Raw genomic sequence first — 20,801 nt, forward strand, 5'->3', positions numbered from 1 at the left:
TATGATAACTACGAAATGGCTAAACAATGCTTAAACGCTAACAAGACAACTCAAAGGCGCCCACAAACTGCTCAGCCAAATCAATTATCCAAACCGCCCGCAACGCGGAACTTGAGCGAGAAATTTGATCGCACCATAAATTCCTCCACCGAACCCCGTTTCAAGCGAGCTTATAGTCAATAGAAAGCCCATTGAGAGCACTACAAGAACCCCAACTTGGCCATCCCAAAATCAAGCCGAAAACCGACGAAAAACGGCCTAAAAGCCACTGGTCGCTCACTGTTCACCTTGCGCGGCCAACTTCAAAAATTCATATTGGGCAAACCGTACGTTCAAATCAAGATCAGTAAAATCTCACGGCTCCACGACACTCTAAACTACCAATTCTATATATATACGCAGCTCAACAACTCAAAAATTGGATTAGGCGGCTTGAATATTACCCAATTCCGAAATTTGAGCCCTAACCCGAAAAATACTCCGATAGAACGAGCGAGAGGCTCGAATACTTACCGGATGTTGCGATACGAAGTAACTCCGGCTTGGCGAGTACGCATCTCTTTCTTCTTCTTCTTCTCTTCTTTCTTTCCTCTCTTTCTTTCCCGATTGTCCTGTAAGCTCTCGATCTTCTCTCTCTCTCTAAGCTGTTTTTCGTTTATATAGCTGAAGTCCACTTCTTCTTCTTCTTTTTTTATTCTTTTTGACTTGTCAACTCTTCTTTTCTTTTGTTTTTTTCTTATTTTTGGATAAAAAGTCCAAATATTACACTATACGTTTTTTATGACTGGTTTGTCCTCAAAAAACCAGCAGCGCAGTCTGAACTTGCAGCAAAACTTGGCCAAAGTCGATGTAGGGGCACGTTACAACCGATTTCAAGATGACAAGGGGCAACTTAAAATATAACGGAAACTTCGGGGGGCAAATTACAATCCCAGAAACTTAGAGGACATAATATAAAATGCGCCTGTGCATGGACTTGACATTTGCATCGTACTTAAAAACATCTTTGGAATATGTGTTATTTAATTTCTGGCGGCATTTCGGGTCGATTCTCGGGTTTCCATCCATAAGCTTGATATTTCGACTTGCCATATTCTTTTCTCAATCTAACAATTACGATCTCACACGGTTGAATGAGTTTTAATTTCTTTGACAACAAAGTTAAGCTTGCTGTTGGAATTTAGAAGAGTAAGGTGAATCGATGAACCTATCTTAAAGACTGTGATTTCCTTGACAGAATTCGTGAGCCAATGCAATTAGCTCCGATGTGGACAACTTGTGGATCATCACGTTAACGATTTCGGCAAAGAATCGATTGTGAAAAGACTACATTGGAATTTTGCGCAAAGGTATTAAGACTACATTGGAATTCCGGACAAGGCTTTAAGACTACATCGACAAAATTGGAAAGTTCAAGACCGATTTAGTAATTTTCCCATAGGTTTGGCATTAGAACAATTAATATGAAATCTCATGTTGAATATGACCACTCTTACAACAATACACCTCATGCTTGGAATTAATGTTTTTGAATTCGGTTTTGACTATAAAGAATTAGCCATGAAAACCGTACGATAAAAAACAATGCTACTGACCTTAACATAAAATCCAAAAAATTTGATAGTTACACCAAACAAAACCTGTCTGCACTTCCTCCTCCTCCGTTCAATAATCCGAACGTTAGGTTCGGCTGGCGGATTGAGCCACCGGTGACTCCACCCTACTTTCTCAGCCGCCGGAAGAGCCTGTTTTTCCCACAGGATTTTATATCAATATCACAAAGATAAAAAGAGAATCAGAAAGGAACATGGATGAATCCCCGTGCTGGAAATTGAAGGGCGTTGGAGGATTTGAGAGAAGCAGCAGCCCTCGTTTGACTGCCGGGGGAAAAGCATTCAATAAGTAATTGCACATTGGGGTTGGGGCTCCTCAAATACTAAATGTCCTTACTCGTCTCTCCACTGTCGAAAGAACTTAATTACAAGTAGACCTATCAAAATGGATCATAAGCCTATTTCTTAACTTATATATGACGGGCTGAGTTGTTGAATATGTTAGTTATATTTAAGAAATTGGTCATAAATGAGTTTAAACATAATATAGGTGTTAAATAAGTCATAAATTGGTTTATAACTTACTTAAACCCAACTCACTTTTATAACTCTCTCTTCATTCTCCCTCGCCCTCACTCTATCCCGCGCTCACTCACTCCGTTCTCATCTCAGTTTGATATGAGTTTTTCTAAATTTTGTTAAATATGAAAGTCTTTTAACAATATGGGTCGGGTCGGGTCGGGTCTGGGTTGAGTATTGGTCGGCCGGATTGGATATGGATCGTTAGATTTGTATTGCATAGAAATTGATCGGAGCGGGTTAAATAGATCTATTTGGATCGGATCATTTTCGACCTGATCCACCCATTTGAGGGATCTAATTATAAAAGAGCTTGCCAACAAGAAAATAGAAGACGTAATCAAAACAACTATGAAAGACAGACTTGACGCAAAATTAGATAGGAACTTGATAAGACTATGAGAGTTCTAAACATATAGAGCAAAGAAGAAGAAAAAAATCAAATACCCAAAAGCCATTGAATGCTGAAAACAGATGATTGGTGTTGAAGGTGGGTTGGAGGCCAACTGACCCCACACCTAACTTTCTTATCCAGTATGAACAACAACCGTGTGCTCCATTCATGGTCTGTCCCTTTCCTTCTTTGCCTTTTCACTGGGCTTTGGACACTCATCAACTCCTCATCTTCTTCTTCTTTTGGGAAGGTTTGGCACAAGGAAAAAAGAAACAAGACAAAGCCACTATTGAATTCAACGAAGTCACCCTGCTATGGGAAAGCACTAGAAGTGGGTTTGCTCCTTTCTATGTACTGTTTGTGTCTGCTTCATGATCAGTTTAGGCAGGCATATGCTCTTGAAATTATTCCTAAGTTTCTCTCGGCAGATTTAGCGCTGGCGCATAAACATGAGCAGTGAATTATTTGCGTTTCGCATGCACATAAGCTCAAGATATAAGGGAAATTTGTCCAATTAGTCATAGACTTACTGTATGTATACCAATTCAGTCCTAAACTTTTCGATTTTGCCAATTTACTCCTAGACCTTTGCGTGAAAGTACTATGCAGTGATAACTGAACCGTCATGTTAGCCATTTCCGGCAAAAATTGACCGGAAGAACCACATTGAAGTTTCATGCAAAGGTTTAGGACTTAAATTGGCAAAATTGAAAAATTTATGACTGGCTAAATAATTTTTCCCAAGATATGCCGCTCAAAACAACAAAAAGGAAAAAACTGAAGATATGAAAGAATATGTTAATAGTAAAAATTAAACATCTCAAGGAAATTAAGTGGTGCAACTATAAAATCAAATATCTCCCTTCAACCGTAGTAAAAATTAAACATCAACCAATTTCGATCAAAGGAACCAAGCTAAACCGATTCACTCACCATAAGGAACCCAAAACAACTTGCTATATTCCCAAATGAAAACATCAAAAATCAATGAACTTTGGCTGATCAATCCCGAGAAAGCCAAAAAGGACCCGGTTGCCGAAACCCGAAACGCAATCTGCCTGAATCGAAACATCAAACAGACCTGTTCACGAGGCCAGGCAGATTCTACAACACATGTCGTCGTCGTCTTCCTCCGCCGGGCACTGCTCGTTGTCGTCTAGCACAAATCTTCAACCGCTTTGCTCGTCGGCGAGCTGGGGGTGTTGGCACCGAGCTGCAAGGGAGATCGAGACAGCCGGCGTGGAAGTGACGCCCGAATTGGGCTCGGAATCGCAATTTGACTTTGGGCCTGAACTAAAAGCCCAAAACTGGAGGCCCAAAAGGTCATGAGAATAATATTTATGTAAAATTCGAAAGAGAAAAAAAAAAGAAAAATCAGATGATCGAAGAATAAAAGTAGACGATAAAACAATAGTAGAAAATACGGAGAATCTCTTAATTATTTTTAACAGTAAATCTCAACTATAATAAATTGCGATTATTTTTAGGGATTTAACTGAAGTGCCGAAGACGATGGGATACAAAGCCAAATCCGTTTTACATAAAAGGAGGAGGGGGGCTTCACTTCACTGGGGGGCCCCAAAAATCGTGAGTGAGAGCTGAGAAGGGGCCACACAATTGAACATACACGTCCATTAGAGTGAGAGGAAGCGGGAATTCAATTCTACAAGTGTGACGGCCCAAGCCAAGCGGCGGTGCGTCTGCACCACTACCCCGGACGTGCGCAGGGAAATGGGGTACCTCTCTTGTCCCGGCTTGGGGTTCTATATCTGTGTAACGCGTTTTAAAGTTGTGAGGGTCAGTGACCTCAAAGCGAATAATATTACACAGTGTAGATGCGGGGTGTTACAACAAGCATACTAGAGAGGAACACGTGTGAGGGAGAGGGAGAGGCCTCGGCTGAAGTTTTCTTGCGGCCGAGAGCCCGACCTACACTGTGCTCTTGACCCGTGCTGTTCTTTGCTTGCACTTCCCGATCGACGAAGCCACCTACTGCTGCTCTCGGCTTGATTCACCTGCTTCTTTTGCCGTCCAGCTGCGACGACTTCAGCCCGACGTCCCTGCACGACCAGACTGGCTTTGCCATCGAGCTATCTTCCAAGCGGTGGGCTGCAATCTCACTAGTTTTTCTTTAGACGATTTACTCGATTTTGTTGCAGACCTTCGATTTGATAGACACGGAGTCACCGAGGAACAGACAAGTGAAGAATTTGATTGTTGGGCTTTGAGAATCAAAGAAAATCATGACAAGAGCAACCAGATTCGGTCAAAAGTTGAGTGGCTATCAAAGCCTGTTATTGGTCAAAGTAAAAAGACCAAAGAAAATTTTCTTTGGGATCGCTAGTTTTCTGTGGAGCGCCACCGCGAGCCCACCGTGTGCCCTTTTGCAGTCGGGCGCTTGCTTTGTCACCGCCCCAATCCGCGAGCTACCACCCGCCAGTCCAAACTTGGAGAGCAAATATTCGAATAAGGTAAAAATCTCATTTAATTTGATTTTCGAGTATATTGTTTCCTTATTTGAAATATTGCAATCTTATACAAATTATTGAGTAATATTATCGTATCCAATAAGTTCCCGAATAGCCTTTAAATTTTGAATTATTTCGTAATTTCACAACGTGCATATGATCGACGGTCCGATTTCATGCCCGAAATATGACTCGCGATCGCACGGAAAATCGTCAATCCGATATCCCGCCCGAGATATGATTCGCGATTGTGCGGAAGATTGAACAATCCGATTCTCATGCCCGAGATATGATTTGTCAATCTATTGTTTCTAAATCTAAATGGATATGGATAATATTTTTTGTGATTGGGTGTCATGTTCATTGCTATTTTTTTTGGTCTTTTGTTTGAATTGAATTGATTGTCTTTCCATATAAAAAAATACAAAAATATTAGGTAAAATTTGAGTAGATAATATATTGCATGTTTAGGATAAATTTTTATTATTTTCTTAAAATAGATTAGATTCTTTTCTTAGATATTATTATTACATGTTTAAATTAAGTTAGTTTTTTATTCCGAATTTAAATTAAAAATATATAAAAAAAAATACCACATGCATGTCATATAGATTAATTGCATCATGCTTGCATGTCATCTTGCCACGTCATTCATACCTTGCCATGTGTCATTGCTCGCGTGTCATTAGAAATCGTACATCTAGGTTCATTTGCGTGCCATATTAGAGATAGTGCATTTAATTATTGTTAGAATTTGGACATTTAAATAAATCGTATATCGCATGTCATACTAGACGTAGAATGCATTGCATAAAGTTTAGTTTTCGTTAAATCAAAGAAAAACCTAAAAAAGATTTGAGTGAATTTGTATGTTAATTAGAAATCATATTAGGGTTGTTAATGTGATTTTCTAATTGACATTGCAGATGCTTTCGTTGTTTTGAGGTAAGTCCCTATTTTACAATTTATTTATTGCTTTGCATTATTGAGTGTTATATTGTTGGTTGCGCACCCGCATAATCACCTCGCATGTTAGTAGATAGGTTTAAAACAATCCAAGCTGCCTGCAAATATTTTTTTGAAATAAAAGAGAAAAGGTACCGGAATGGCATTAGAGTAATCTAGTGTAATCAAGTCTTCGAGTCCATAATCTCTAGTTCGTAGGAGTAAAGTAATTCTTCCGATACTTTACTTGGGTTTTTAATTGGCTCACCAAAAAAATAGATTAGTAACGACTCCTAATTGAAATTATTTGCATGTTAAGAACTTAAACCCTAAGTCACGAATTGGTAGGACTTAGGAGGTTCCGAATTAGGCTTAGACTTAATAATCCATTAGCTGAACCCCTAGGTAGTGCATCGTGGGAGGTTAGGTCACAACAACATTGAAAAACAACTTTAGTTTATTCAGTGTTTGGAAAAATCACACTTTGCAAAGCACTTTGACTTTTTTAAATAAAAAAAAAAACTCAAGACCAATGAAGAACTAGCGACCAGCAAGCCTCTAACGAGGCCAAATTTGGCTATAGCCAGATCTAGCGTCATCAACCTCCGTTGGGTCATGTGACCCAAGGCGGCCGTCGCCTAGGTTTGTGTGACCCAGGCCAAGTCGCCTGGTTTGTGGCCTGGGTTGCGCGACCCAAGCGACACCTGAGGTCACGGGACCTCAAGCCTTGGTGGTTGGGGTCGCGCGTTCCCCAAGCAATGGTCGCCAGGGTCACACAATCCCCCCAGCAGCTATCGCCGGCCTTTTGTCTAGTTACTCTGTGCAAACCACGGGGAAGATGAACAGTGCAAGATTGAAATAAAAAAATATTAAATCCAAGACTTGCATTACGAAAATGCAGCATTTTTAAAGTACCTTCGAACCAACTTTGGGCCAAAGGCCTTGAAAATGTAATTGCATGTCCCCAAAGCTCTCCAAAAATTTTGCCAAACACCATTTGTATTTGTCCTAGGGCCTTAAGGCTCCAAAGGTAGTCATGGCCACGGGCCGGTTTCGGCCGCGGCCGACCGCCCGATCAAACCATGGCCCGCCCGTTGACGGGTCCGCGGTTTGACGAACGGCCCGTGCCCTACGGGCCGTTCGTTCCAAATTTTGACCGGCCGGAACCGCCGGTTCAAAAAAAAAAAAAAAAAAAAGAAGAAGCTGCGAGATCGGTGAGGGTTCGACCTCGCCGGCGTCGGGCGAGCCGGCCTCGCCCCAGTGGGCGAGGTCGACCTCGCTCGACGCCGCGAGGTCGAGCCCTCGCCCGGCCCAGAGCGAGGCGGCCCTCGCCGCGTCGCCGAGGCGACCTCCGCCGGCCCGGCTATGGCCGCGGAGGAAGAAAAGAAAAAAAAAGGAAAAGAAAAAGAAAAAAACAGAAAAGAAAAATTATGAACCGGCCCAACCGGTTCCGAACCGAACCGGAACCGAACCGCCCGAACCGCCGGTTCATACTTGGTCACGAACGAACCGGTCGGTTCCGAACCGTGACCATGACTATCCAAAGGGCTTTGGCAAACCTAATGCACCACATCGGTTATGGCTTCTTTACGATTGTATTTGAGAATAATATTGCATTTATGAGATTCCCTCTACAAGTACACTTCATGCCCTAATGTTAAGGGGAAAGGGCGGGGATGGGTGACTGGTAATGGCGACCCCAAGGTGAAGATCCGAGATTAATTAAGTTACCTCGCCCCCGACTCAACCTCATGAACTTTTGGATGCACAAGGGCACGTTTACCACTGGGCCATCCTTGCCGGTGGTAAGTGGGGTTCAATTTTTGTTGAAGGGATAAAAGCTGCCAGCGTGGTTGCACACCACAAACCACAAAAATTACATGGCACGGTACATAAACCCGAGATACACCATATGCATCAAATAAGAATGGCTTAATATACAGTTAGGAAACAGATTTGTGTGTGCTTTAGGCCCTTTTTGAGAGTGCATGGAAATTGACCTCGCAAAGCCGCCGGGTTCGGGGCTGAGGATCGGGGATTTCACGCAGAGGGTCGACTTCGAGGGTCGGAGGACATATGCTTTCGTTGCGGTAGATGGGGGCATAGGACCGGTGGTGGATGCATGAGAAGCTGGACGGCGAAACAGAGTGCGGTCCGCAATCTGTTTTGTTTGATAGGCAAACATGTTTCCTTCAGATTGTCTATTATGTTGTCAATAGTTTATGTAGATGGGAAGCAAATCGCTGTGCAATAGAATAAGTGTGTAGTGATGGAGGAATCTTTTGCTGGGTCTTTCTTGATCCTCCTCTTGCCTTGCTGTACATTGTTTGGATTAGTGGAGGAATTGTTACCCAAAGGTTGTCAACTTTGGGCTGTATTTTCTGGTGTGATGTGCATGTACTGTGGTTTATCAAATAGTTTCGTGTTCTGTTTCCAGGGGAGTACAGCTAGCTCTGCTCTCTTTCACCAATTCGCCCGGTTTGCCCCAGGGCGAGGGCGTTCTCTCATTCACGCCTTAGGAAGCTGATGATGTGAGATCAATTTCTCAAACTGAGGTATGGGCAAGTCTATGCGCTAATCAGGTGGGTTTCTCGGTTTTACGTAGCGAATACGGTCCAATTGCTACAACTTCATCAAGGAGGGTGGTTCGGTCGCATTGTGGCTCTGCCTTCAACTTCAAAAGAAAGACATCAATGTGAAATGTCTCCCGAGTGATGACTACCGGCTTAAGTTCTTAAAACAAATAATTGCGTGTCCCTTCAGTTGATACAGGAACTGCATATTTTGTGTTCCTATACAAGTCTACGAGGTCATTTCGACGTTGATCGGCATGACATCAGTAACATTCTATGTCCTCTTAAATGCAGAGTGAAGTAATCGGTTTTCAATGTGGAAGTTAGAAATGGGAATTTTTGGGCACAACATTTTCTCATATCTGAGCTTCCTTCTGTTACAATTGACTGATATGACCTGAGCTTGAAATGCAGTAGCCGTTGCTTGGTGGACCTTCCGTACCTTGCTGAATACATGTCGGTTATTCCGGTAGCTCAATGCATGTTCTTCCAATTACATGAATCATGACAAGGCTATATAACTTGTGAATAAAGTTTTTCTCATAACTTAGCAACAAAACTTTATTCTAGCACCCATTCTTGAACGTGTGGATCTACAAAGGATAGTAATGAATCCATCTGCGAAACATCTCATAACATTCTCTGCGTTTGTACTCTGGAGGTGAGTGACCCGATCCCTGCATCAAAGGCATCAACAGAGGAACAAAAGTATTACGACACTGAAAACAACTCAAAAGAGAAGGAAGAGACGGCATTGAAGTCCAAGTTCTTACCTTCAATGTTGCATAAGTCAATCGATATCCGCTGTCTGTATACTTCCTCGTGTACCTATTAAAACATGGTGAAATTGGAAGCTCTTAAATCATCAAGGTCAAACAGAAGGGAGAATGAGAAGAAAGTTCAACTGAAAGCTCGCGATAGACCGAACTCTTTATGAGCTTACCCTGCAACTTGGCCATCCACAAACCACGGTCTCCAATCTATGTCCACCGTCAAATTGAGCCACTTGATCCACTCTTCGATACCGTTATGCGGAATAACCATGTCATGATCACCACTGCAAAGAAAGAATTACTCATCACCGGTCGAACGAAGTATTTTTTCTTTAGGTTGAATTTCACATTTGCCAAAGTTTTCCTACAATATTGTCAACATGGGTTTTGTTCGTTTTTACCTGAAAACTAGAAGTTGCATGCCCAGACTGGTGAGATTCTTATGATAATCGAGCACATTGTCGACATCTACAGTGTAGGCTAAGGAAATATTGCACCTGAAAAATTCACTGACGGTTCCCTACAAATTGACACGATGAAGATAAGACCATTCGGTTAGTTTTCTCAAGAGGGAACAAAATTGAATGAGAAATTCATGGCAAATGATGTACATACCGGTCGAACATGAAGAGCATCTTGCACACTTGGATAATTACCCCATATGTCGGCAAGTAGATAGTCAAAATTCTGCAACATTCAATGAAAGAATTAGAAAACAGATTTAGAGAGAATGAGAGCGAGAGAGAGAGAGAGCGACCTTGCACCAAAGATCGCGAGGTCTTGGTAGTGACACAAGATAATCCTTGGTGAACTCTTGGATGGACCTCCTGTGCTTCTCTTGGTTTGATATTGCTGATTTGAAAGCTTCTTTCGATTTCGGTGAAAGGAAAGCACAATCAGGTTCAAGAACATTTTGTTTGCTGATCAATTCAATTAGCTGGAAACAAGACAGAACGAACCAAACATCTCTGCTCAAACTTTATGTTCAATAAATCTCAAACCAAACAAGAGTTTGGTGAGAAAAAAATAACGAGTCTACTTCATAAGTATCCATTAGGGATGCACATTCTCTGACCTCGTCATACGCTGCCAGATCCTCTGTGCAGGTCACATTTGTTGAATCCACAAAATTCCCACCGCAATTTACTTCTAAAGCCTGATAATGAATGGATATAAGTTGATCATACCCAGGAATCACAACTGCTCAACTAGTCTTGCATCAATGAGTTCGCACATGACTTGTCATTCATTTACCTCATAAAGTGCATCTGAAACGAGGGCCAACCTATGAGCAAATGGAATTTTTGAGTTTGTTTCGAGATCGGTGAACGTGTGGGGACATGATAGTATCATTCCCTGAAAATGATTCAACAAAGAGAAGATCAGTATATCAACACAAGATACAGCTTATGTCAAATTTCTGGAAGGAAAAATTAAGATAACGATTAGGCTTTTTCCATACCTTAAGGTGGATATATGGTTTAAGTCCAGCTTCATTCCCTGCAAATTTGGCGCAAGATAGGAAAATGTAACTTCATAACCATCAATAGGTGTGAAAAGGCAATAACGTGTATTTTTATCCCATTCAATCAGGTTTATAGAAAAGAATGTATACCTTGCAGAATATCCGTAGCAAGCATGGGAGTGTATATACCAGCATAAGAATCGCTACCAATAAACACCGGATTGGTTTGGAAACTTGGATGTGCCGCCAACCACTGCACCGCATATATATATTAGCATTCATCTCACCCCCGGTTTTTCTTATGTTATGATACAACCACCACGATCTGTGAAGAATTTCACTCACTTTCCTTAAGAAGGTCTGCATCTGTGCAGTGTTCGATGTGTCTGTGGATTCATACGCCGATGCCGTCGTCGCATAGGAGAAACCCGCGCCGACTGGTGCATCTATGAATATAATGTTGGCTGTCTGATAATTTTGGAAGGGGAAAAAGTCAGTATGAACTCAATAAGTGGACAAGATTTACATTCAATGAGGTTCGGTAAATTGTTAAATAATCCTAAATCAAGGGAAAAATTTATTGCTTCTCACTTACCTTAGTCCACGCATCTGGCTCGTAGATTAATGTCGGCAAACCCCCAGTGTAATCAGTAATGTTGAACTTAAGCGGACCTGCATATCGCAGACATCAAAATACTTTATATTAACACCTACTTGAAGACATTTGCAGCATCATAATGAGGTAATGATGACATAATAGGAGGAATTATGAAGTGTAAGAAACTTACCGAGCTGGAACAAGAAGGCGTTCAAACCCGAACACCCGGGACCTCCATTCATGTAAAGCAGAAGAGGGTCCGCTCCAGGATTCCCGGTAGACTGCACAAAGTAGTAGAAGAACTCGACATCACCAACGCTTATGTACCTGCATCAACCAACATACCCAATCAAGATCACCGGAAAAGTCAAATCCATCCCTGCATTTTGAAATCATAAGTATAGTCACATTACTAATTCACCAAGTTTTCGACCCAAAAAAAAGAAAAAATTCTCCCAGCTTCAAGAGTGAGCAGAGCCAAACCGGGATAACCTGGTAATTACTTAGCAATCCAGCTAGAAAATGCAGAGCCAGAAAGATACATAAACAGAGAAAGAGAGAGAGAGAGAGAGAGAGAGAGAATGCAAAAGCAAGTGGAGTTGAGTTTGCTTGGACTGATGGAAGTCATTGCTAGAGAGTTCGTGCTGGCATTCCAATCTTGTTGGAAGGAGCCAAACATAGGTCGGCAAAATTCTTTGAAAGGTTGGTCAATTTGCAGTGGGTGTGAGTGTTGTTGTTATGGAAAGTTACGAGAACCTGATGACTAAAGTATTACGGGTAGAGAAAATTTTGGTGAAGCCGATGTATGTTGGATCAGCCCATCAAGATGAGTTGACTTATCTGCTCCTGTGCTCCAGGAATTTAGGTGGGCCTTCTCACCCTCTAAAGAATATGATTTTACTTGCGTGAAGGAAGAACTCTTATACAAAACATTTCCGACATTAGTGTATATGTACTAGAAGATTGAATGGGTTGTGATTCAACATCAAATCAATTTATCTGATATGTGATGAATTTGTGCACACCAATTATCAATAACTTCACCTGGTACGCAACATCATGAGAGTTATTTACACATTTAGTTCTTCCACATCATTTCTTGTGTCACTTTAATACTGTCGATTATATCTGTTGAACCATCACCCTTGAAAAGAAAAGTGTGTAATTTCGGCATTTACTTTACCGCGAGGTCAGAATTGTACTCAAAAATCTTCAATCAGTTTGTCTTCCAAGATTTGAAAGGAATGTACTGAACAGAAGGACTAACGGCATATAGCTTTCTAAAGTGGGGAGTCTGGACCGCGGAAGGACTAAATAGATGCAATTAGAAAATCAAGGACCCAGTTGAGATAAGTCATGAATTGCAGGGACCAACTGCGAAGTTCCCTTTAGCTGGCGTATCTTCATTTTTCAAAAAATTTCTGCAATCTCAGCGCCATCATGCATCACCAAATGCCAGAAACAAAGAAATGCTGGTGACAAAGCAATCACATGTTCCATGTACGGTGCCACTGGGGCACCGTGCCTCCGGTTGTAGACCATCCTAAATCGGCTCATTTTCGTCGCGGTCCAATACAAAGTGTTGCGAATCGCAACTGATGGAGGAACTCTAGTTTCAAATCATTGTCAAGAGAGAGAGAGATGACATGAAAGAATCCGAACTGACCCGGTTTCCAGCTTGAAAGGAAGTGGGCCAGGGAACCCAGGAAGTGTCTCCACAATGTACTGAGACGAAGCAGCTGAGGCAGACACCAGCACAAGCAAAATGCACACCCATTTCTTCTCAATGCCTTGGCTTCTTGAATTGAACATTGCCTTTTGCCTCGCCATTCTCTCTCTCTCTCTCTCTACTCTTTGCTGTCACTCTCTTGCCAATGACACCCCCCTAAAACAAGAGGGATAGAGGGGGTTTCAAACTAAGAATGAAGTGAGGAAAAAAGGAAATCTTAAATGGAGCGCATGGATGGGGGCAGCTCTATTCGCGTGTCCGTGGATTTTTCTTAAAGAACGTTAGGTGTGGGGCATGTGAGATGAACTGGTCTAACTCACTTTCAACTATCCATATCCTCTCGGTTTAGCCTGCATGAATGTTCAACCATATAATCATATCGTCCAATGTGTGTGGAGCTTTTCTAAGCAATATTTTGCATGCTCACGATACACACGAGCAAGAAGCATATCGGCCGTAGGGGAAAAGTGCCAAAAAAGTCCTAAACCTTTTGCATTAGTGCCAATTTAGTCATAAACCTTTTTTTGATGCCAATTCAGTCCTAAACCTTTTGCATTTGTGCCAATTTAGTCCTAAACCTTTTTTTGGTGCCAATTAAGTCCTAAACCTTTTAAATTGGTGCCAATTCAGTCATAAACCTTTTGTTTTTGTGTCAATTTAGTCCTTCCGGTCAATTTTGATCGGAATTTGCTTCAACGTGAACGCTGCGCCGGCCCAGTCACCGCGCTGAGGTGCCTGCGTGGACAACTTAAATAATATATTTAATATTTTTTGAATTTTTTTTCCTTTTTTTTTCTTTTTTTTCCACTTTTTTGTTTGATCCGCCCTCCTTCCAAGGCGAGGCTCGCCGGCCGGCGAGCTCGCCGCCGCCACCGGCCCGGCGGCGGCGACCATGGCTAGGCTCGCCTCGCCGTCGGGCGAGGCTCGCCTCGCCCATCCTGGCTAGGCTCGAGCCTGCCGCATGGCCTCGGGCGAGGCCCGAGCCTCGCCTTGGTCAGGCGAGGCTCAGCCCTCGCCGGAGGCCGCGGCGAGGTGAGCCTCGCCCCTCGACGGATCGGCGAGGGCGAGCCTAGCCATGGTCGGGCGAGGCTCGAGCCCTCGCCGGGCGAGGCCGCTGCCCTCGCCAGTGGCCGGTGAGTTCGAGCTCGCCGGCCTCTGGCCTCTGGCCGGTTGCCGGACCGGCGACCGGCCAGTTGGAAGTAGGGCGGACCAAAAAAAAAAGTGGAAAAAAAATAAAATAAAATAAAAAAGGAAAAAAATAAAAATTCAAAAAAATATTAAAATATTATTAAAGTTGTCCACGTCGGCGCCGATGACCGGCCGCCAGCCGGCAGGTGTCCACGTCAGCAAATTCCGGTCAAAATTGACCGGAATGACTAAATTGGCACAAAAACAAAAGGTTTAGGACTGAATTTGCACCAATTTAAAAGGTTTAGGACTTAATTAGCACCAAAAAAAGGTTTAGGACTAAATTGGCACCAATGCAAAAGGTTTAGGACTGAATTGGCACCAAAAAAAGGTTTAGGACTAAATTGGCATTAATGCAAAAGGTTTAGGACTTTTTTGGCACTTTTCCCTCGGCCGTAGTATCACGTGCCAGCATGATTGACCAGGTCCTTGTGCACCAGCTCGGTTCGATGATCTTTCGTGTTTTATGGGACTTCTGACGAAAATTATTCCAAGAAGAGTTTTGACGAGGGATGATTGTCCAAAAAGTCCTGAACGTTATTGTACGGTGGCCAATTCAGTCATAAACCTTTCAATTATGTCAATTTAGCCATAAATCTTCTTAAGTTTTGTCAATTCAATCCTAAACATATTATTTAGATAATTGGCCGAAAGAACTACACTAACAAATTGTCAAAAAATTTATGATTAAATTGTCAATTCGTCAAAATATTTAGAATTAAATTGGTATAATTTAAAGGTTTATGACTGAATTGGCCACGGTACAATAGGATAAGGACTTTTTGGATACTTTTCCCGTTTTGACAATGGTAAGAATGACCTCCGAGCTAATTTTACGTGCTTCATTACTAATTACGGAGAGTCCGGTCTCCTCGAACGCTCGATCGATCTCCCACCGGGGAGCAACAATCACCCGTCCCGAGCCGGCCGACTAATCGTTAGAGGATCTAATTCCGTCCTCCCTTGAGGCGATCCGAGAGAATTGCGCGAGGGTGGCAATTCAAACTCAGGTCTCGAGCCAAGAAAACAAGGTTCGATTGCCAGTCTCGGGTCATATCTGATGTGAATACATACTCTCATCAGTCCTACCGGTCTTTGCCATTATGTTGCATCCGTTCCACCGCTTCGTCGCCCGCGAGGTCCTTTTCCCTAATTTTTGTTTCTTTTAATTAATTATCATTCTATATTTTGTTATTTTTTTCCCCTCTTGAAATATAATAGTAACATTCCGACCACCAAAAACAAAATGTAATAATAACACAATGTGTCGGGGGCCCATTGGAAAATTTACATATTATTTTAAAACACGTGCTAGCTTTGAGAAATCCGACAGTCTATCTCCATATCGAACATTCCACCTAATTACACTGCAAATTTAAAACGTCGAATTAAGAGAGTGACTTTTATTTTTAATTTTTTTTTTCTTTTCTCGTAGCATTTGGAATATTTGATTTTTGGTATTAGTTTTACAACGAAAATCATTTAAAACGTATACAAGTTCGACATACATAAGGTGTCATCTAGAGTTTTTTTGTCCTAATTTCTCGAACCCTTGGTGGGTATCACATTTCATTTTGATATTTCAGAGGAACAACCAAAAGTACTTTTCTTAAACCAAATATCTAACGAGCCCTTTTAAAATCACTATCACCTCACGCGGTATATATATCTCGATTTTCAATTCAATTGATTCAAGATTTAACTCTAAATTATACCAACTTCTTTTCTTTCCCGCGGCGATACTCCATATATGGTTCACCACTAACAATTCCATATGAAATGCATCGTGTCAGCAATTTGACATATATTACTTGTCAAATTAGGTAGTTTCTTTTGTCTTTTTTATGATACATGCTACATTTTGAGAGTGCATTGAATGCATAGAATTTTTGTCTTTACGTTTGAATATGATATGCATTGAGAACAATAATGTATCTCCATATTATTTTATTAAGAAATTAAAGCATGGTGGCCAAAATGTGCCACCTAAGTTTTTTGAGGTGATGGCAAATTACCTAACGATATTTTGGTTTTTAAACTTGAGCCGAGCATAATTCAGTTCAAATCGCCATAATATGGTTTGGAGAGGTAATTTAAAAATTTCGTGCACCGCACCAAATTGAAATTTAGTAGTTTGTTTCGGGGTTGATTTTTTTTCCCAGACCAAACTAAACTACAAATTGAATTAATCCTTGTATAGTATAATTCGAAATTTTTATTTTTATAGTAGGGGAGAGATAAGTAGGTGAGGAAAAACAAAGAAAGGGAGAGAGGGAAAGAATCCAAAAAGGGAAGAAGAAAACTGAAAGAAAGAGACGCGGGTAGGTGAGAAAAACCATATTATTGCAGTGCCTTTCGATTTTTCATTCAAACCGAACCTAACCGAACGGAATCATGCTCGCACCAAGGCAACACGACAGGGTTTCTGCTGACCGATAGCGGCATCGTTGCTTTGCCGCCGAGCATCCACATTCTCTGCCCTTCTCTCAATTTGGTTTCTTCTTTTTTTCATTTTAATTTCCTTTCCTAAAATGCATTATGATATTTTATCATATTTGACTTTACAATTAATCATTCTTACCCTCAACATACTATACTTTTTTTATGACCGGTTTGTCCTCAAATAACCAGAAAGGCAGTCTGTACTCTGACGGGGCAACTTACGATCCCAAAGATATAACGGAAATTTTGGGGCACATCGCAACTTATTTCAAGATGATAGGGGGAAACTTAAAATATAACGGAAATTTCGGGGGTAACTTACAATCCCAAAAACTTGGGGGACACAATGTAAAATGCGCCTTTGCATAAACTTGACATTTGGATCGTTCTTGAAATCATCTTTGCAATGTGTGTTATTTCAATTATAAGTGTCCGTGTCTAGAATTCGTTTTAATCATGCAATTCGGCTCGATTCTCGATTTTCCATCCCTAAGCTTGATATATCGACTTGACCATATTCTTATCTCAATTTGACATTTACAATTTCACATGGTTGAATGAGTTTTATTTCTTCAACAACAAAGTTAAGCTGCTTGTTGGAATTTAGAAGAGCAAGGCGAATCGACAATACTGCCTTAAAGACAATGATTTCCTCGACGGAATTCAGGATCCAATGCAATTAGCTCCGATGAAGATCCTGTCCACAGGATATAATGCCCAGACTATAAGGTAGATTGCTAAATTTATGAACCGCAGTAAGCTAACTAATGGATAAGAATTAAGAGACAAGATAACTACTAAAAATTTAAAGCTCTCGGTAAAAAATAAATCAAATTAAGCAATAATTCTTTAAAAAAAAATCGACAAAGACAGCAATTGAGTTTAGGTAGGCTGATAGATGACTGAAGATTTACGAGATAATTACCAATACAGTTCTAAACTTATTGTACTGATACCAATTCAGTTATAAACTTTTTAATTTTGTCAATGTAATTCTCAATTTTTTCACAAAATTTCAATGTAGTCCTACCATCCAATTGTCTCTGGAAGTCATTGATGTGGCGTCCAATCATCGTTGGCCATCCTATATGGCACGCTGATATGGCAATCCCCAAGTTATCCACTCAGCGTGCATGTAGGATGATTAGCAATGACTAGACATCACTTCAGCGATTTCTAGTGAAAATTGGCCAAAGAGATTATATTGGAATTTCACGTGAAGGTTTAGGATTACATTGACAAAATTGGAAACTTTAGGACCGATTTAATAATTTTCCCGAAGGTTAGGCATCGGGACAATTGATATGAATTTTCAAGTTTAATATGACCTCTTAGAACAATACACCTCATGATTGGAATACATGCTTTGCATTCGGTCTTGATTATAAAGAATTAGCCACGAGAACCATATGATAAAAAACAACGCTACTTACCATAATATAAAATCCATAAATTTTGATAGTTACACCAAACAAAACTTGTCTCCTTCTCCTCCTCCTCCTCCTCCTCCGTTCAAGAATCCGAAGGTTAGGTTCAGCTGGCGGATTGAACCGCCGGTGACTCCCCCCCACCTTCTCAGCCGCCGGAAGAGCCTGTTTTTACCACAGGATTTTATATCAATATCACAAAGACAAAAAGAGAATCAGAAAGGGACATGGGTTGGAAGCAGCAGCCCACGTTTGACTGCCAGGGAGAGCCACTCAAGACTAGAGAGAGAAAAATAGACCAAGCATTTAAAATTGAGACACTGAATGAATAAGAAGTAATTGCACATTGGGGTTGGCGCACCTCAAATACTCAATGTCCGAACCGTCTCCATACTATCGGAAGGACTTAATTACAAGTAATCCTATCAAAGTGGATCATAAATTCATTTCTTAACTCTTATATGATGAGTTGAGTTGTTAAATGTATTAGTTATATTCAATAAAGTGATCATATATGAGTTTAAGCGTAATATAAGTGTTAAATGGGTCATAAATAAATTTACAATTTACATAGACCCAACTCACATTTATGACTCTCTCTTCATTTTCTCTCGCCTTCACTCGATCTCGCACCCATTCACTCCGCTCTCACCTCAATTTGATATGAATTTTCCTAGATTTGATTAAATATGGAAGTATTTTAGTAATATGGGTCAAGTCAATTATGGGTCGGTCAGATCGGATATGGGTCGCTAGATTTGTATTGTATGGAAATTAGTCAAAACAAGTTAGATAGGTCTATTTGGATCGGACCATTTTTCGATCGACCCAAACCCAACCTGATTCATCCGTTTGAGGGATCTAATTATAGGAACCAAGGGAGCCTGCCAACAAGAAATTAGGACACGTAATCGAAACAACTAAGAAAGACAGACTTAACGCGAAATTAGATAGGAACGTGATAAGACTAAGAGAGTAAAGAAGAAAAGAAGAAAGAAATACCCGGGAACAATTGAATGCTGAAAACAGATGGTTGTTGTTGAAGGTGAGTTAAGAGGCCAACTGACCCCACACCCAACTTTCTTACCCAGTATGAACAACCATGTGCTCCATTCATGGTTCGTCTCTTTCCCTTCTTTGCTTTTTCATTGGGTTTTGGACACTCATCGCTCCTCATCTTCTCCTTCTTTAGGGAAGGTTTGGCACAAGAAAAAAGAAATGAGACAAGCCTATATTGAATTCAACAATGTCGCCCTGCTATGGGCAAGCACCAGAAGTGGGTGTGCTCCTTTCTTTATTATTTTTGTGTCTCTGCCTGATGATCAGTTTAGGCAGGCATATGCTCTTGAAATTATTCCTTAGTTTCTCTCGGCAGATTTAGCGCTTACAGACAAACATGACCAATGAATTGTTCGGGTTTCACATGCACATAAACTCAAGATATGGGAGGCCTACTGTACGGATGTTAATTCAATTATAAACATTTGCGTGCAATTCCTATGTAGCAATGACTAGATTGCTATGTCAGCCATTTCCAATAAAAATTGGCTAGAAACACCACATCGAAATATCATGCAAAAATTTAGGGCTAAAATTGACAAAATAGAAAAGTTTTTGACTAATTGAGTGATTTTTTTCCAAGATTTGCCACTCAAAAATAAAAAGGAAAAAAGGGAAAAAAAGTCAAGATATGAAAGAATATGTCACTGGTAAAAATTATATATCTCACGAAAATTAAGCTGTGCAACTATAAAAGCAAATATATCCCTTCAACTATAGTAAAAATTAAACAGCAACCAATTTCGATCAAAGGAACCAAGCTAAACCGATTCGCTCACCATAATGAACCCAAAACAGCTTGCCATATTCTCAAATGAAAACATCAAAATCAATGAATTTTTGCTGATTAAGCCCGAGAAAGGAAAAGAGGACCCGGTTGCTGAAACCGGAAACGCAATCTACCGAATTGAAACATCACACGAACATGTTCACGAGGCGGGATGATCACGACCCTTTCGCCGGCGAGCAAAGAACGTCCTCCGGAGGCCTGAGGATGGTGGAGAACCCGTGCTTGCACATGGGGGGAGCACTTGGACACCACCTTGGCTCATCCCACGATGCGCGCGAAGTGAGAAGTAGGGGCCGCGGCTGTCGATTTGGCCTCCGATGGCTCGTCCCCCTTCTCTGTCACGCAAATTATGCAGTACACGTCGTTGCCACCATCGTCTTACTCCATCGGACGCTACTTATCGTCGTCATCCAGGGAAATTCTTCAACCGCTTTGCTCGTCGGCGAGCTGGGTGGGGGGTGGCGCGAGCTGCGAGGAAGGCTGAGTCAGCCGGCGGGGAAGTAACGCCAATCTGGGCTTGGAATCGCAATTCAACTTTGGGCCTGAACTAAAAGCCCAAAACTGGAGGCCCAAAAGGTCATAAGAATAATATTTATCTAAAATTCGAAAGAAAAAAAAGAAAGAAACTTCAGAGAATCGTGTTATTGCACTATAATGACCATTGAGGGAATTTTATCGAGTGCAATTTCTTAAATAAAAAGTGGGTGGTTAATTTCTTAAATTTTCCTTGTTTCCTCTTCCTCAAACAATTAGAGTAATCGGAATAATCCCACTCCGAATACACATGTTATCGGTAAAGTATACTAGTGCTAGTAGCT

At 41.2% G+C, this 20,801-nt stretch overlaps 1 protein-coding gene and 1 long non-coding RNA gene across 2 annotated transcripts in view; both read right to left on the reverse strand.

The window, feature by feature from the left end:
* LOC130135127 (uncharacterized) overlaps nt 1–734 on the reverse strand; it is a 29,265-nt gene extending 28,531 nt beyond the window's left edge. The window contains exon 1 of the long non-coding RNA XR_008814609.1: nt 554–734. This is a non-coding gene — a long non-coding RNA (uncharacterized LOC130135127). The remainder of the gene's footprint in view (nt 1–553) is intronic.
* Nucleotides 735–8,848: 8,114 nt separating this feature from the next.
* On the reverse strand, nt 8,849–13,282 carry LOC115668753 (serine carboxypeptidase-like 18). The gene is made up of 14 exons (XM_056303523.1): nt 13,015–13,282; nt 11,539–11,675; nt 11,346–11,422; nt 11,096–11,218; nt 10,901–11,003; nt 10,748–10,785; nt 10,540–10,641; nt 10,361–10,441; nt 10,043–10,222; nt 9,901–9,972; nt 9,687–9,805; nt 9,456–9,569; nt 9,286–9,340; nt 8,849–9,189 (listed from the first exon to the last, which is right to left on the reverse strand). Exons 1-14 carry the CDS (start codon nt 13,176–13,178, stop codon nt 9,106–9,108), a joined length of 1,449 nt encoding a protein of 482 aa, XP_056159498.1. The 5' UTR covers nt 13,179–13,282; the 3' UTR covers nt 8,849–9,105.
* Between the last annotated feature and the right edge of the window lie 7,519 nt (nt 13,283–20,801).

Source organism: Syzygium oleosum, unplaced genomic scaffold, assembly GCF_021117445.2.
Source record: "Syzygium oleosum isolate NSW1041296 unplaced genomic scaffold, Sole_v2.1 Sole_v2.27, whole genome shotgun sequence".
Lineage (NCBI taxonomy): Eukaryota > Viridiplantae > Streptophyta > Magnoliopsida > Myrtales > Myrtaceae > Syzygium > Syzygium oleosum.

What these genes read in the sequence shown, in the direction of transcription:
- LOC115668753 (XM_056303523.1), bottom strand. Translation starts at nt 13,178, where the DNA reads ATGGCGAGGCAAAAGGCAATGTTCAATTCAAGAAGCCAAGGCATTGAG. An exon ending in TTTCAGATGCACTTTATGAG is followed by an intron (nt 10,442 to 10,539) that starts GTAAATGAATGA and finishes ATTCATTATCAG; the next exon opens with GCTTTAGAAGTAAATTGCGG. An exon ending in ATGCAACTTCTAGTTTTCAG is followed by an intron (nt 9,570 to 9,686) that starts GTAAAAACGAAC and finishes CTTTCTTTGCAG; the next exon opens with TGGTGATCATGACATGGTTA.